The sequence below is a fragment of the Ambystoma mexicanum genome, chromosome 13 (assembly GCF_040938575.1).
Source record: "Ambystoma mexicanum isolate Mex_15411 chromosome 13, UKY_AmexF1_1, whole genome shotgun sequence".
Taxonomy (NCBI): Eukaryota; Metazoa; Chordata; class Amphibia; order Caudata; family Ambystomatidae; genus Ambystoma; species Ambystoma mexicanum.
The window spans coordinates 768,574,712-768,591,303 of NC_090938.1; the positions used below are offsets into that span (position 1 = coordinate 768,574,712).

At 47.9% G+C, this 16,592-nt stretch overlaps 1 protein-coding gene across 1 annotated transcript in view; it reads left to right on the plus strand.

Annotated features, from left to right (window-relative positions):
- The first annotated feature begins 994 nt into the window (after window positions 1-994).
- LOC138520547 (E3 ubiquitin-protein ligase TRIM39-like) overlaps window positions 995-16,592 on the plus strand; it is a 127,801-nt gene continuing 112,203 nt past the window's right edge. The window contains exons 1-3 of the mRNA XM_069632890.1: window positions 995-1,329; window positions 3,837-3,912; window positions 8,383-8,478. Of these exons, the coding sequence (XP_069488991.1) occupies window positions 1,025-1,329; window positions 3,837-3,912; window positions 8,383-8,478 (477 nt within the window). The 5' untranslated portion in view covers window positions 995-1,024. The remainder of the gene's footprint in view (window positions 1,330-3,836; window positions 3,913-8,382; window positions 8,479-16,592) is intronic.

The window sequence follows — 16,592 nt, forward strand, 5'->3', positions numbered from 1 at the left end:
GGGGTCATGCCGCCAGGACCTGGGACCCTCCCCTTGGGGTCAAAAGGCGAGGGGCGGAACGGCGCCAAAAGGCCTAATGGCCCAAAAGCCCGCGAAGGGCTGAACAAAGGAAAAGGGGCGGGGCCACCTGGATAAAAGCAGGCGGGACCGGGGTGCCAGGCATCTCGCTCCTGCACTGGGACCCGGTCGCCGCCTCGCAAGTGGAAGGAATTTCGTTTTCCACCCACCCACCCACCCACGAAATACAAGCAAGGAGCAGGAGACCTGGGCGTTGCTGTCGCAGGACACCCAGGCCAGGATATGACAAGTTGGCGGTGTTTGGGCAACCAAGCACAAATGATAGACTCCGGACGAGCCAGAAGGAAACGGAATGGGTCTTCGCTCTTCCGGACCAGCGCCTCTTGGGGGCCTAAACGGCGGGGGCGTCTGGTAGGGACAAATAAGGCTCAGCTTCCCCCAAAACAAACGGCGCTCTCCCCACCCACGGACACCTGCACGGGCAGGATAGGAACAGGTACAATGGGTCGGGGGAGTTGGGGGCCTACTATACCAAGTATAGGGGGAAGCAAAGGAAATCCGGCAAGCAAGCGCCACACGTACAGAATGAAGTTCACAAATGTGTACAAATAATTCTGTTGTCATGGAAATAAAACTGCGGCCAAGTTTGCCATTTGAAATTCTGTGTCATGCCAATTTGTGGGGATAAGGAGTAATGCATTGGGGTGCATGCGCAAAGAATAATTGGCAGTAAAGGCAAATGGACGGCTGCAGGGGTTATTGCCTACTCGCGGTAATAGGGGAGGGCGGTTCTTCTAAAGTATTTTCCAAGGACTCTTTTTCCAAGTCCACACCAGTGCCTGCTCTACTGAGGACACGCCCACCGAGCTTGATAGGCATGTCCCACAGCCAGTAAATACCTCACGCTCCTCCAGGGTGTGTAAGGAAGGAGAAGGACTGACAGGCCCCCTTCAGGGTCTCTGATGAGAAACGAAACTTAACTTCACTTTTTTTGTTATAGCTGAACATGGCCGCAGCCGCCCCGCTCCAGAGCCTGAAGGAGGAGGCCACCTGCTCCATATGCCTGGAATACTTCACAGAGCCGGTGTCTGTGGAGTGTGGACATGCCTTCTGCCTGTCCTGCATCACTCAGTGCTGGGAGGCACTGGGGGCAAACTTCCCCTGCCCTCAGTGCAGGGAAACCTCACAGAACAAAACCCTCCGACCTTACAGGCAGCTGGGGACCATGGTGGAAATAGCCAAACAGCTCCATGCCCCCAGCAACACCCCCCAAGAGGAGAATCTGTGCAGAGAACACGAAGAAACTCTTCTGCGAGGATGACCAGAGACCCATCTGTGTGATCTGCCGGGAATCGAAGGGTCACAGAGCTCACACAGTGCTCCCCATTCCAGAGGCTGCCCAGGAGTACAAGGTAAGGTTGCTAAAGGGACAAGGGGTGTGTGCTAACACAGTGCTCTTCATTTCTGAGGCTGCCCAGGAGTAAAAGGTATGTGTGCTATAGGGACATGGGGGTGGGGGTTACACAGTCCTCTCCATGCCAGCAGCTGCCCAGGAGTACAAGGTGTGTGTGCTGTAGGTCTGGGACATGGGGGGTTCTCACAGACTCTTCATTTCTGAGGCTGTCCAGGAGTACAAGGTATGTGTACTGTAGGGACATGGAGGGGGTGGGTTCTTACTCAGTCCTCCCCATTTCAGAGGCTGCCCAAGAGTACAAGGTATGTGTGCTATAGGGACATGGGGGTGGGGGTTACACAGTCCTCTCCATGCCAGCAGCTGCCCAGGAGTACAAGGTGTGTGTGCTGTAGGTCTGGGACATGGGGGGGTTCTCATAGACTCTTCATTTCTGAGGCTGTCCAGGAGTACAAGGTATGTGTACTGTAGGGACATGGAGGGGGATGGGTTCTTACTCAGTCCTCCCCATTTCAGTGGCTGCCCAGGAGTACATGGTATGTGTGCTGTAGGTCTGGGACATGGGTGGGTTCTCACACACTGCTCTTCATTTCTGAGGCTGTGCAGGAATGCTTAGTTTGCACTATAGCTCTTTTGCACTATGGCTCTGGGGCGAAAGGAGGCGGTGCATAATGCTTCCCATTCCAGACAATAGTGTCCAGGATTACACAGTATGTGTGCTGTATGTAGGTCAAGGAGACTCGTGGGGGGCAGTCTCCCGGGGAAGATGGGTAACGTTGTGGATATGATGGCACTCATTATAGCCACAGTGTACCCCTAAAGGTGGAGGTCCAGCACGTGCAGCTGTACAATGAAGAGCATCACACACCTGAGTGTGTGGCAGGTATCTCTGCAGCATAGAGCTCACACAGTGTGTCCTATAAAGAAGGGCCCAAGAGCACACTGTGTGTGACTTGACTGGTGGCAAAAGGCACCCTCAGAAGGGTGCCCAGGAGCACAAGTAGAGTATGTTAAAGAGCAGGAATCAAAGAGTCTGTCCAAAGTACCACAGTGTGCATTAGACGGGTCTGGGACCTTAGGGTGCACGCCGTATAGGAGGCTGACTAAGGGCACACAATGCATATTATGTGAAGGGTCTGAGCTCACAAAGGTCACAGTGTGGTCTATAGTAAGATACTCAAGAGCACACGATGTTCATATGGCAAGCTTGGGACCAAAGGGTTGCCACAGAATAAGGCTGACCAAATGTATAAGATGCATATGTGACCAGACAGGAACCACATATCCCACGATGCCCTCGCCCCCAGAGAGTACACATGCCATGGATAGAACCTATGTACATGATATGCCTTGGTTTCAGAATCAGGTGCTGGGTGGAGACTGCCCAAGAGTACACGTGATGAATGTTGCATGTCTTGGGATCCTAAACTCATGGTGAGTGGGGGCTGCCCAAGAGTACATGGGGTGTAAGTGGCAAGTCTTGGGCGCACATATCTCATTTAGTATTTAGTATTTATTTTATTTATATAGCGCACCAGGCCCCAGGGCATCCGGGCGCGTCACTTAGTTACAAGCCTAAAAACAGAACACTGAAGTATGTACAGTCATTGCTTTAGGAGAAAATATACGAAATATACAAATTATATAGGAGAAATGCAATATATAGGCATTGCATCAGGAGAGAAGATACACATTATAGAAAGATATACAAGTTATAAAAGAAATACAGTATATGTACAGATTACAGTAAAGGATATAACAGAGGGCTGTTAACAGTAAAGTTGTAGCTCATGGGCGCACGGTCAAGGCAGGTCTTGGGCACACAGCCAGGTTTTTGACTTTGCGCTTGAAGGCCGGGAAGGTAGGTTCAGCTCTGAGAGGATTAGGTAGTGAGTTCCATAGTTTCGAGGCTAGGACCGGAATGAGTAAAGGCTGCCACAGAGTACAGAGGGTGTATGTGGCATGTCTTGGGAACCTAAATCTCCTACTGAGTTCCAGGATGCCCAACAGTACAATGGTGTGTCTGGCATGTTTGGGACCTTGCATCTCATACTGTGTGGAGGCTGCCACAGAGGACAGGGTGTGTGTGTGGCATGTCTTGGTCAGTAATGCACTGCACAGCTGCTGCTATGCCCCATTATGGAATCCCACAGGACATGCAGTAATTCTGCATGGACAGTTGCTGCAGCTTTACATGTCAATATTAACTCCATGTCAGAGCAGCAGATTGTTGGTGTGGGTCCTAAACCCATAAACTTGCAAAGCGGTGGCCTGGCTTCCAATGAGGCTCTTCCTTTAAGGAAATACATAAATGGAGGTTGTTCCCCAATGAACCCCTAAAATCTCACTTCTTTTGACTGCAGCCCCTCTTCTGACTCCAGTCCTCTTTTTCACTGCTCAACTGCAGCCCCCCACATGGCAAGCTCTCTGCAGATGGGCAATGGTTGGACCCAGCCCTGGGGCACAGTCCCATCACAAGCAAGGTTGGTGCTACACAACTGCACCCCCACTTCACCCAATGGCGAGCTCTCTGCAGATGGGCAATGGTTGGAGCCCTGGGGCGCAGCCCCATCACATGCGAGGCTGGTGCTACTCGACGCCGGGGGAAGAATAGACATGTTCGGCTCAACTCTCATAGGACGGAGGATAAGCCTTTTTTGGGCTATTGGGGGTTGACTATAAAACATATCCTCGTCAATTACAAAGCCAATGGTACTGGCTTTGCCATTGCTTGGTTCTTTTTGTTTACATCTCACAGTGACAGGCCATTTAAGTGTAAATCACTGTGAAATGTGTTCTTAGCAAGGAGGTGGTGCTGGGAGTCTACTGTACATTAGTGTCAGTACCAGATGCAACGCCCGTGGCTTCACTTCTGGCCTATAACCAGGGTGTGGGCCGATAATGCATGTTAAAGCCTCTCCTCCCCCCGGGTTGCCTTTTCACAGTAAATCATAGTTAATGTTAAGGTTTCTGCTTAACCTTTACTCAATGCAAGTAACGTGGCATGTGCCCAGCATGTGACCTCACACATGACCTCGTGTGCGTGTGCCATGTGTGGGTATCCCAAGCCTCCCTGTGGGTGCTCCTGCTGAGGGTGCAAGTCTAGGGACCATAAGTCTGCCACCGCAGGAGGGTCTGCTGAGGAGAAAGGATATGAGCATTGATGACCTTAGGACCTCTATGAACAGAGTGTCTTCCAAGATGGATAAGCTATGGATTGTAAACCAGTCTATGGGAGCAGCTAGAAGACTGAGGGAGCATTCTCTATAAAATGTACATTAGCCTATGGGAGCAGCTAGAAGACTGAGGGAGCATTCTCTATAGAATGTACATTAGCCTATGGGAGTACCTAGGAGTCTGAGGGAGCATACACTCTAGACTGTACATTAGCCTATGCGAGCAGCTAGAAGACTGAGAGAGCATTCTCTATAGACTGTACATTATCCTATGGGGCAGCTGGGAGTCTAAGGGAGTGTTCTCTATAGAATGTACATTAGCCTATGGGGGCAGCTAGAAGACTGAGGGAGCATTCTCTATAGACTGTACATTAGCCTATGGGAGCAGCTAGAAGACTGAGGGAGCATTCTCTATAGACTGTACATTATCCTATGGGAGCAGATGGGAGTCTAAGGGAGTGTTCTCTATAGAATGTACATTAGCCTATGGGGGCAGCTAGAAGACTGAGGGAGCATTCTCTATAGACTGTACATTAGCCTATGGGAGCAGCTAGGAGTCTAAGGGAGCATTCTCTATAGACTGTACATTAGCCTATGGGAGTACCTAGGACTCTGAGGGAGCATTCTCTATAGACGGTACATTAGCCTACGGGAGCAGCTGGGAGTCTGAGGGAGCATTCTCTATAGACTGTACATTAGCCTATGGGAGCAGCTGGGAGTCTGAGGGAGCATTCGCTATAGACTGTACATTAGCCCATGGGGGAGCAGCTAGAAGACTGGGGGAGTATTCTCTCTAGACTGTACATTAGCCTATGGGACTACCTAGGAGTCTGAGGGAGCATTCTCTATAGACGGTACATTAGCCTATGGGAGCAGCTGGGAGTCTGAGGGAGCATTCGCTATAGACTGTACATTAGCCCATGGGGGAGCAGCTAGAAGACTGGGGGAGTATTCTCTATAGACTGTACATTAGCCTATGGGAGTACCTAGGAGTCTGAGGGAGCATTCTCTAGAGATGGTACATTAGCCTATGGGAGCAGCTGGGAGTTTGAGGGAGCATTCTCTATAGACTGTACATTAGCCTATGGGAGCAGCTAGGAGTCTGAGGGAGCATTCTTTATAGACTGTCCATTAGCCTATGGCAGCAGGTCGGAGTCTGCGGGAGCATTCTTTATAGACTGTTTATTATCCTATGGGAGCAGTTGGGAGCCTGAGGGAGGTGTACATTAGCCTATGGGAGAAGCTAGGAGTCTGTGGGAGCATTCTTTATAGTCTGTACATTAGCCTATGGGAGCAGCTGGGAGTTTGAGGGAGCATTCTTTATAGACTGTACATTAGCCTATGGGAGTACCTAGGAGTCTGAGGGAGCATTCCTTATAGACTGTACATTAGCCTATGGGAGCAGCTAGGAGTCTGAGGGAGCATTCTTTATAGATTGTCCATTAGCCTATGGCAGCAGGTCGGAGTCTGAGGGAGCATTCTTTATAGACTGTCCATTATCCTATGGGAGCAGCAACAATTCTGAGGGAGCATTCTTTATAGACTGTCCCTTAGTCTATAGGAGCACCTAGGAGTCTGAAGGAGCATACACTCTAGACTGTCTGTTAGCCTGTGGAAGCACCTAGGAGTCTGAAGGAGCATTCTTTATAGACTGTCCATTAGCCTATGGGAGCAGCTGGGAGTCTGAGGGAGCATATATTATAGACTGTCCATTAGCCTATGGGAGCAGCTGGGAGTCTGAGGGAGCATATATTATAGACTGTCCATTAGCCTATGGGAGCACCTAGGAGTCTGAGGGAGCATACACTCTAGACTGTCTGTTAGCCTATGGGAGCAGCTGGGAGTCTGAGGGAGCATGCATTATAGACTGTCCATTAGACTATGGGAGTACCTGGGAGTCTGAGGGAACATAGACTGTCCATTAGCCTATGGGAGCAGCTGGGAGTCTGAGGGAGCATATATTATAGACTGTCCATTAGCCTATGGGAGCAGCTGGGAGTCTGAGGGAGCATATATTATAGACTGCCCATTTGCCTATGGGAGCAGCTGGGAGTCTGAGGGAGCATTCTTTATAGACTGTCCATTATCCTATGGGAGCAGCAACAATTCTGAGGGAGCATTCTTTATAGACTGTCCCTTAGCCTATAGGAGCACCTAGGAGTCTGAAGGAGCATACACTCTAGACTGTCTGTTAGCCTGTGGAAGCACCTAGGAGTCTGAAGGAGCATTCTTTATAGACTGTCCATTAGCCTATGGGAGCACCTAGGAGTCTGATGGAGCATACACTCTAGACTGTCTGTTAGCCTATGGGAGCAGCTGGGAGTCTGAGGGAGCATGCATTATAGACTGTCCATTAGACTATGGGAGCAGCTGGGAGTCTGAGGGAGCATATATTATAGACTGTCCATTAGCCTATGGGAGCAGCTGGGAGTCTGAGGGAGCATATATTATAGACTGCCATTAGCCTATGGGAGCACCTAGGAGTCTGAGGGAGCATACACTCTAGACTGTCTGTTAGCCTATGGGAGCAGCTGGGAGTCTGAGGGAGCATGCATTATAGACTGTCCATTAGACTATGGGAGTACCTGGGAGTCTGAGGGAACATAGACTGTCCATTAGCCTATGGGAGCAGCTGGGAGTCTGAGGGAGCATATATTATAGACTGTCCATTAGCCTATGGGAGCAGCTGGGAGTCTGAGGGAGCATATATTATAGACTGTCCATTTGTCTATGGGAGCAGCTGGGAGTCTGAGGGAGCATTCTTTATAGACTGTCCATTATCCTATGGGAGCAGCAACAATTCTGAGTGAGCATTCTTTATAGACTGTCCCTTAGCCTATAGGAGCACCTAGGAGTCTGAAGGAGCATACACTCTAGACTGTCTGTTAGCCTGTGGAAGCACCTAGGAGTCTGAAGGAGCATTCTTTATAGACTGTCCATTAGCCTATGGGAGCAGCTGGGAGTCTGAGGGAGCATATATTATAGACTGTCCATTAGCCCATGGGAGCAGCTGGGAGTCTGAGGGAGCATATATTATAGACTGTCCATTAGCCTATGGGAGCACCTAGGAGTCTGAGGGAGCATACACTCTAGACTGTCTGTTAGCCTATGGGAGCAGCTGGGAGTCTGAGGGAGCATGCATTATAGACTGTCCATTAGACTATGGGAGTACCTGGGAGTCTGAGGGAACATAGACTGTCCATTAGCCTATGGGAGCAGCTGGGAGTCTGAGGGAGCATATATTATAGACTGTCCATTAGCCTATGGGAGCAGCTGGGAGTCTGAGGGAGCATATATTATAGACTGTCCATTTGCCTATGGGAGCAGCTGGGAGTCTGAGGGAGCATTCTTTATAGACTGTCCATTAACCTATGGGAGCAGCAACAATTCTGAGGGAGCATTCTTTATAGACTGTCCCTTAGCCTATAGGAGCACCTAGGAGTCTGAAGGAGCATACACTCTAGACTGTCTGTTAGCCTATGGGAGCAGCTGGGAGTCTGAGGGAGCATATATTATAGACTGTCCATTTGCCTATGGGAGCAGCTGGGAGTCTGAGGGAGCATATATTATAGACTGTCCATTAGCCTATGGGAGCAGCTGGGAGTCTGAGGGAGCATATATTGTAGACTGTAAGTGATCTTAAGAACATATTCTTTATGGACTATATACAAGCATAGGTGACCAGCGAGGCTGTCCTGGGACCCTTCTGCCTTGTTCTGTGTAGATTATGTATTTGCAGGATATCTTTTGACTAACAAACTGGTTTTATTCTTTTAGGATAAACTTTACAGCCACATGGAGCATCTGAAAAAAGAGCTGAAGGAGATGCAGGAGTGGGGAGAGGAAGAAAGCAGGAAAGCATCCGAGCTTGAGGTGAGAGTAATGCCTTCATATATGTGTAGAGAGGCTCAGGGCAGAGAGGCACGAGGGTGCCTTTCGAGAGTCCATGGAACAGTGCTGGATGGCTGAGATGTGAGACATCCCCCGAGAGTATTGTATTGAATTGATTGTTTATATAGCGCTTATACACAATGTGTTTCAAAGCGCTTCAAGGCAGCGAGGGAACAAGGGAGAATACAGCGACATTCTTATAAGTCCTTGATACATTAAGAATGTGAAATTAACTATCATGGCGACATTTCAGATAGTGCAAGAGATGTTGGCAATGATAAGGAGGGTGGGGTGGGAAGGAGAATGAGACAGAGAAGCGGCTACCTTACCAGGCCTGATGACAATTTTGGTAGTGCCGGAATTTAACAAGAGGTGGGGCGGAGGGGGATCAGGGAGAAGGAGAACAAAACGAGCAACTATCCCAGTAGGCCTTAAACAGGGTTGTTTTCACACAAGCATGTGTTTGATCTCATAGTTCAAACTAAAAATGTTTTCCTATAGAGCAGAACTGAGATGGTTGATAACTTTTCCCCTTGAAGAGAGAATTATGAAAGTGAAATTACCTAAGCAAAAATGTAGGAATTGGAGGCGAGGCTCTAGGAGCATTTTAGCCCAAAGAGATGCTGAGCACATGTTTGCAGCTATTTCCAGCAAAAACAGTGCAGAGATTTGGTTTCTGTTAAACTTTACAGGTCAACCCCATAGCCGAGGAAACCTGGGTAGCCCATTTTGCTGCACTATTCGCCCTTGATTTTGGTAACAACAATGTTCAAGGAAAGGGTGACAAACCATGAGTGGATACTTTCCTTTGACTTGGATGATATCTTGGAGATTATAGCTAAAGCTACTAACTCGCAAGCAACGGGTCCAGATGGACTATCCAACGCAATGTTTAAGGCTTATCCACAAGAATGGGCCCATATCCTGGAAACTTTGTTTCTTAGAATCCTCAACATGTTTCAGTTCACGACTCATTGTTGCAGAACATTCAGCGGGAGTATATATCATTTCCTACGCTATGTAAACACACAAATGATTCAACAGAGCGTTCTAATGAACAGGCTGATTTTTCTTTTTACAATTTTAACATTTCTGCATCTTCTATCCTCACATTCTGGGTTAACACATACACCCTTTTTGTAGAAATCTGCAGATAACAAAAGTATTTTTAAAAAGGGGGAGAGTTATTATCTCAAATTACTGTTATTTACTTTCAATGTGGTATGCATCTCTGAGGAGATTATAATGACCTTTCCTGGTGAGATTACTACCTTAGTCTCCTCTTCATCATTGTCCCATAATGGTAAATCCCCTGTGTGCAAATGACAGGGCGTACCATTAATTTTGTAACATATAATTAATATATGAAGAATATATCATACGGTCGAATGATGCTGATAACTCAGGAAAGGCGCTTCTTATCTTAAAGTTAAAAATTTGAAAATACCTTAGTGTCACGTCTTTATCTTGACTCTCATCGTTGCACAAAGATCTGAAGCATTAGAAATGCATTAGTTCTTCAATCTGAACAACATTCAACATATTTTTTAAATCAAACATTTTGTAAAAAGAACTATTCTTTTTCTTGTTGGATTTAATTTAGAAAGAGAGCATGTCTAGAATTCCCAGCACTAGGGTAAGTAATTCAGTGTTAGAGGACCATCAAACCTTCTGTGTTATAGAAATTCAGTTTGAACCTCACTTCATGCCTGTTGATAAAGGTATTCCTGTTACTACCCCTATTGTTGATCTAATTTACTTAAAATTGACACGTATTGCCAAGAAACCCACAATACTGAACTAGTTACTAATTTACCATAATCACAGCACAGTCAGTCATGAATTCTCCAGTATTTCCACCTCCCAAGAGTTTTCTCGTTTGAATAAACCCGGTATTTTATGTCCCTATAGAACCAATTGTCGTCAAGGATGAATTCCCACTGCTAGACCAGCAATCTCTTTCGGCTGCTGGACCAACTAATCAGCTGTCTCTGAGGGAGATTACATACTATCGACCATGGCGAAACTGGATGCGTGCAAATGAAAAAAGCTGTAGGGGTACACATATTGGTAATAACAATGTTCTAAACCAGACAGAGAGAGGTTCTGGTATTTGTGCCCCTCTAACACCTATTCTGATCCATAAATCCATAATAGTGGAATGACTAGACCGGTACTCTCAACCAGTCCTTGCATGAACTTGACGGCCATTTCTAGAGGAACAATATATGAACTAGAACGTTGCTGTCAGTCTGCTGACCATTAGCTTATAAATCTTTGCCCATCGGGGGGTCGGGGGGGGTGGAGTAGCAGCAAAGAAATGCTGCCCGCCCCGTGATTGAGGGCCCGAAAGGTATTTGCACCAAAAACGGCAGTGCTAAACCTCGGAACAAAATCGATGAGGAGGTGAATCCTTGTGGTACACATGGGTGAAGTCTGGAGGACCTGTGGAGGAGGGAACGGAGTGAGCTCCGGAATGGCTGGGAGGAGGAGCTCAGGATGAAAGTAATGGACTGGTAGGTTGGGATGCAGAGAGAGGGGCACAGGGGCCTGGAACCGGGGCTGGAGCTGGAATATCACCACAGTCCTCTGTGTGGAGGTGGGAGATAGAGTTCCCCCACCCCCGGCTACCCCTCCTGGAATCACAGAGGCCTGAATCCTGAAGCTTAGTTCCATTCACAGTGCTTTGAGGGCGTGAGACTCGGTGACAACAGAAAGTTTACCTGCAGAAGCAAACCGGAGCGCGCCCTCCCAGAGTCCGACTCCTGTGGGTGTCTGTGACTTCCTAACACATCTATCCCCGCCTGGCAGTGGAACTATAAAACCAGAGACTGCAGTATCTCTGGAACACATCGACAACCACAGCCAGCTATGTATTGCCACCTACCGCTAGCTGACACACTACACTAGCAGCCAGACACTAGCACCAACGAGGGGTCGGGTCTACTAATAACAACCACCCATTGGGCTTGGGTACTGTAAGGAAGGCATGATCTCAAACAGTGAAGACAGACACAAGTGATCACAGTTCAAGGGTGTTTATTGAACTTGGGTTGGATGAACGCCTATCTAACCCTGTATTTAAGGATGGGACCAGGCTACAACCATCAAAGTAAAAATAACACAGTCCTAGTGGAGTCTTTTCAAAATAAAAAGGGCCTATGCTAATAAACCTATTGCCAATCCCTTCTTCTAAATACAAATGGTGTGGGAAAATGATGAATGCAAAAGAAAGAGTGTTCAATAAAAAATATGTCAGGACAGCCGGTCAATTAGCTTCCCTTCCCCACGTTTTCAGCATGGGGCAAGGTGGCACACTCGAGTTTAGCAAAGATTCTGGCTTCTCCAGCACAAGGATGCAGTTCAGGATATAAACCAGGGCCTTCTGCGACAAAGTCTCTTTCCCAATAAAGTCTCTCATTCGTAAAATGGCTTGGATACAAAATACAACGTCAAAGTTACTTTCTCTTCAGGAGTCTCACGCTTACAAAGGGCCTCATTACACGGTAGGCGGTAACCATGGCGCTATTAGCGCCATGGTTGCCGCCGGTATTTTACCGTGTCCGCCTTGGTGGATGGCGGAATTACCGCCCTACTCCAAGGTGAGCGGGGGCGGTAATTCCCCATTCACCAAGGCACTTCCCCATTCCCATTTTTGCCCCCACAGGGCTCAATGGCAATGGGGAAGGTGCTAATTACGGTACCGCAAATTGCAGTACCGTAATTAGCACCAAGGTCCCTTTGCGGCACCCTAATTTAACCAGCCGTTAAGGTCAGGTCCCACAAAGGGAACTCGTAGTAAGGCGGTAAGGGTTTACCGGTACCGGTGCCCTTACCGGTACCGGTAAACCCTTACCGCCTACCGTGTAATGTGGCCAAAAGTCTCGGGTGCATTGTTTACCCTGGGTCTCTCTCAGCCGGGCTCCGACCCCTTTGATACACCAATTCACAATAGGTCTCTCTCGATCGGGCTCGGACCATGCACTCTCGCTTTCCCCTTTTTCACAGTTCGATAAATTCACAATAGGTCTCACTCAGCCGGGCTCAGACCTTGATGCATTTATTTCTAATCGAAGACTTTCCACTGTGCAATGGATTTTACTTATATCCTTGCAGTACCACTTTGATTCATTCTTATTCGATTTCTATTCTTTGTTTTCACATTATGATATGATATGATAGGTTATTTATAACGCGCTTAATACCCAGAGGTTTCTAAGCGCGGACCCGGGGATCGAACCTGTGGTGCTCCGCGTCGTCTTGCTTCCAAGGCGAGCACGCTGACCCCTGAGCTATCCTCCGATTGACATATTACACTTCCTTTTGCCACTTTTTGTGGGATACATCAGTCAGAGACCTTCAATTGGGCACACACGCAGTGCCAAACCACTCTGCTATTTTTTATCTTCGTTCATGTTAAATTTTCAAACAATTCATCAGCCGTCTGGCCTTTACCTGCGTCTTTCATCAAACGCTTCCACGTTCGCTTTTTCATGTAATAATGTTACTGCTTGCAACCTTCGTTTCAACACAGACCGGTCTCGTGCAGTTTTCTTCAACTCACCGGCTGTGTTGATTTCTCTGTATGCGGCTTTGTTCTCGGAGCCAAGGACGATAACACAGTGGCTGCTGCTCCTCCCAGACTCGGTCATTCATGCAGGAGGGCCTCGGAAATCTCAGGCATACAATGCAGGATTCTTCGGTTTCCCTTGTTGGCCTTACACATGCTGCTTTCAAGTTCCTACGAGTATAACGATCACTCGTCAAAAAGGTCAAGGGTATCTCCTTCCTTGTTCTCCTTTCTCGGTCTGCCGTCTCTCTCCATCGGCTCACCTGCTGCCTGGGAAGAACCACGCCTTCGTGTGCTTTGCCTCGCTCAAATTGTGCTTGTGCTCTCGTACTCTGCCTTTTATCCGTGTGGGGAAGTTCAATTGAAGTCAGGTGTGTATTGTCAAAGGTAATTGCCTGACTCTGCCTGACCATGGTAGTCAGACAGGTCAGGTACATTGCTCAGTTATTAGTCTGTTTTCTCCCAGAGTGGGCGGTCGGTGTAGCAGTGTTCGTGTAGGGAAGGGGAGGGAGTTAAAGTTCCCCGGTATCCTACCTGGTAGGAGGGGTTAAAGGTGTTAGAGGGAAAGGGATACTGCATCTCGCCATCAGGTGTCCCACTCCCACTCCCCAAGTACCCCTGACCCAGATGATCCTCCCGCACTGGCCCACCCCCAGGGTCTGGATCCAAAGGGGATGGCCGTGCCCTGGCCACCTGAGAGAGAGATCCGTGGGGACTAGCGGGTGAGACACCCTCTGGTTTCTCACAGTACCCAGCGCCAACCAGCAAGGAACACAAGTAGCTACTACAACCCATCGTCAGGCGCTGGGAGTCGCCTCCAGACAATCGGCTAACCAGAGCCCTATGGCCGAACGGAATTGGGGCAAGGGACACATCAGGATTTTAAAAAAGCCTCCTCCCCAGGTCAACAGTGAAACGGGGCAGGGGAAGCCCTGCAGAAGAGGGGCTGGTAAAAGGAGCTATTACAAGGAGGCACGGCAACAAAGGAGATAGAGGGAGCGGGGCAGGACAGAGTGCAGAGGGAATTGTCTGGAAGACTATACAGAGGGCAAAAGTGTGATACCCACGCTACACCCAATTATGAAAATGGATAAGTAGAGGGGCAAGAAACCAAACCATCAGTTTAAGATTGATGCATATAGGACAGGAGGGCCCAAAACACAACAAGCACCGGAGACAAGACCATAGTCGACAATGGAGGACACGGGAAACACAGAATCTCAGGCTACCCAGGAAATCTTGAGAGCCGTACACGAGGCAAAGACAAAGCTGGAGCAAAGGATAGATGCAGTAGGTCTGGATGTCAGTCTCCGGAGATAGTACCTGCATAAGTGTCAGCGCGAGTAGGAGAAGCGGAAGAGCGTATATCGTCTGTCGAAGATGTAATAACCCCCTTGAGACATGATAAAAATGTAGAAAAGGACGCAGCAGATGGAAGAAAGATGGGCCCACATGGGCTGTCTAAATGTTTCTCAGTTGAAAGGGCACGTAGTACGAAGTAAGGAGCCACTGCGAGGTGTCCCTCCAAGACAAATCATTGCCAAGCTGTTAAATTACCGCGATCGAGATGTAATCTTACAAGCAGCAAGAAAGAAGGGAACTCTGGAGTATAATGGGGCAAGAATTGCAATATACCCCGACTTCACCAAAGCGGTACAAAATGCACAGCAATCCTTTGACGCGGTGCACAGGAAGCTAGGGGAAAAAGAAATGAAGTATGCCACAATTTATCCAGCAACACTAAAAGTCTGCAGACCTCAGGGAGTTAGGTTCGTCACGCGCCCTACCGATGCATGGGACTGGACAGAAACAATCGGCCCACTGCAATGCATAAAGCAGAAGGGGCAAAACAAAAATGCAGGAACAGAAATGGCCCCCACGATGAGAAGGGAAAAGCAGTTGGAAGTCAGTTAACAGCAGATATGCAAGATAGACTGCAAATAATTGACATTGATGTGGGCCCAGGAGGTGGGTGGAGTGGGGAGGGGGAGAATGAGAGCAACAACAGTGAATAGGCAACAGACTCAAGTGGGTAAAAATCAAGATTTCGGGTAGAGCGGCCAGCAGGCATAGCCCCCCTTGCAAATCCCGAGACCCCTATCAAGGGTTCGGACGAGCAATAGTTGTTTTGGGGTCAACAGATAAGTTGGGGGGAAATATAGGGTGGGGGAGGGTGGTGTTGTTGGGTTTGTTCGAGAGGTGAAGGGGCAGGGAGCGAGAGAATATGGGTAGTTAGACATGCACAAATGCAGTTCGGTATACATCTTGACTTAACAACAAGGCAAGGGATCTGGCACCTGGGAATGGACAACGCAGAGGCAAATGACACTACACGGAACGATGCAAGGAGAATGTAGGGTTGTGAAATGCCGAAATTATGAGATGTAGAGAGGGGCTGGTGACAAAGTATTTGATGAGGCAGAAAGCCTGCATAGTACTATTGCAGGAAACGCACTTGATGGCTCAGAGTGTAGGTTTCTGGGCAGGGGTCAATACACGTTGGTGGAACATGCGGGATACTACAGAGGCTCCAGCGGGGTGGCAGTCCACATCAGTCGTATGTTACTCACTGCACCTATACTGCTAGGGGCAATGTCGTCTCGGAGGTAGACAAAGCCACAAGGCCGGGATCCACAACAAGCTGGATTCGAAAACGACCTCCCAGAATACAAGCCTCTTCAACTTGAGGGAAACTCTTTTTTACGACACACCCCTCTGCTGTTATTAAAAGACAAGTAAACTGGAGGGAAAACCCTAAGTATTGGGAAGGTCAGGTTAAGGGCATCAAAACTGCTGTTATACAAACAAGGAACTGACCATATCCCATCAAAAATATTGCTCTTTTTACACACACTGTTTTTTCGTGTGGTGCTCTACAAACAAAGGCTGAAAACTAGTACGCCTATAAAGCAATAAATGTTGAACCCAAATGCTCTGGATATCTAATTACTTTGATATCTCAGGCTACCCCGGAGCATCAAGTGTTACTACCTTGGAGCAAAAGAAAATATGTAGAGAAAACTGCTGTGATAGCTTAGTGGCTATTTTTAATTATACAGTTATTGTTTAACAAATAAACATGATCTCCCAAAGGAGCATTTACAAAAAAAATGGTACTTTCAAAAGTCGAAACCATAATCATTAAAATGCACAGTGAATTACATCAAATACTATGGAACATACATTCTGGTATTTGACAAGAAATAAACATTTTCAAACAAAAAACCATCCACACAATGTGTGATTAAATCCACAGTCTATATGATGAGTTGAAAAAACAAAATGAGGAAAATAAAACAACAAAAAGCAAAGTCCCAACACATCCTGATTTTGTGTGATAGGGCAAAGCAACCAAATGCGACCCCCACCAGAGTCTGATGTATTGGTGGCCTCGGCCAAAGGACCGATTGTCAGGTCCTCGGGTTTGGAGCCCAGGGCATGTGTGGTTCCAAACTAATGCCAGAGGTCAGGTCCTCCTGATGACTTGGAGGGTCAACTGGTGGGAGTTTATAAAGAGACCAATCCT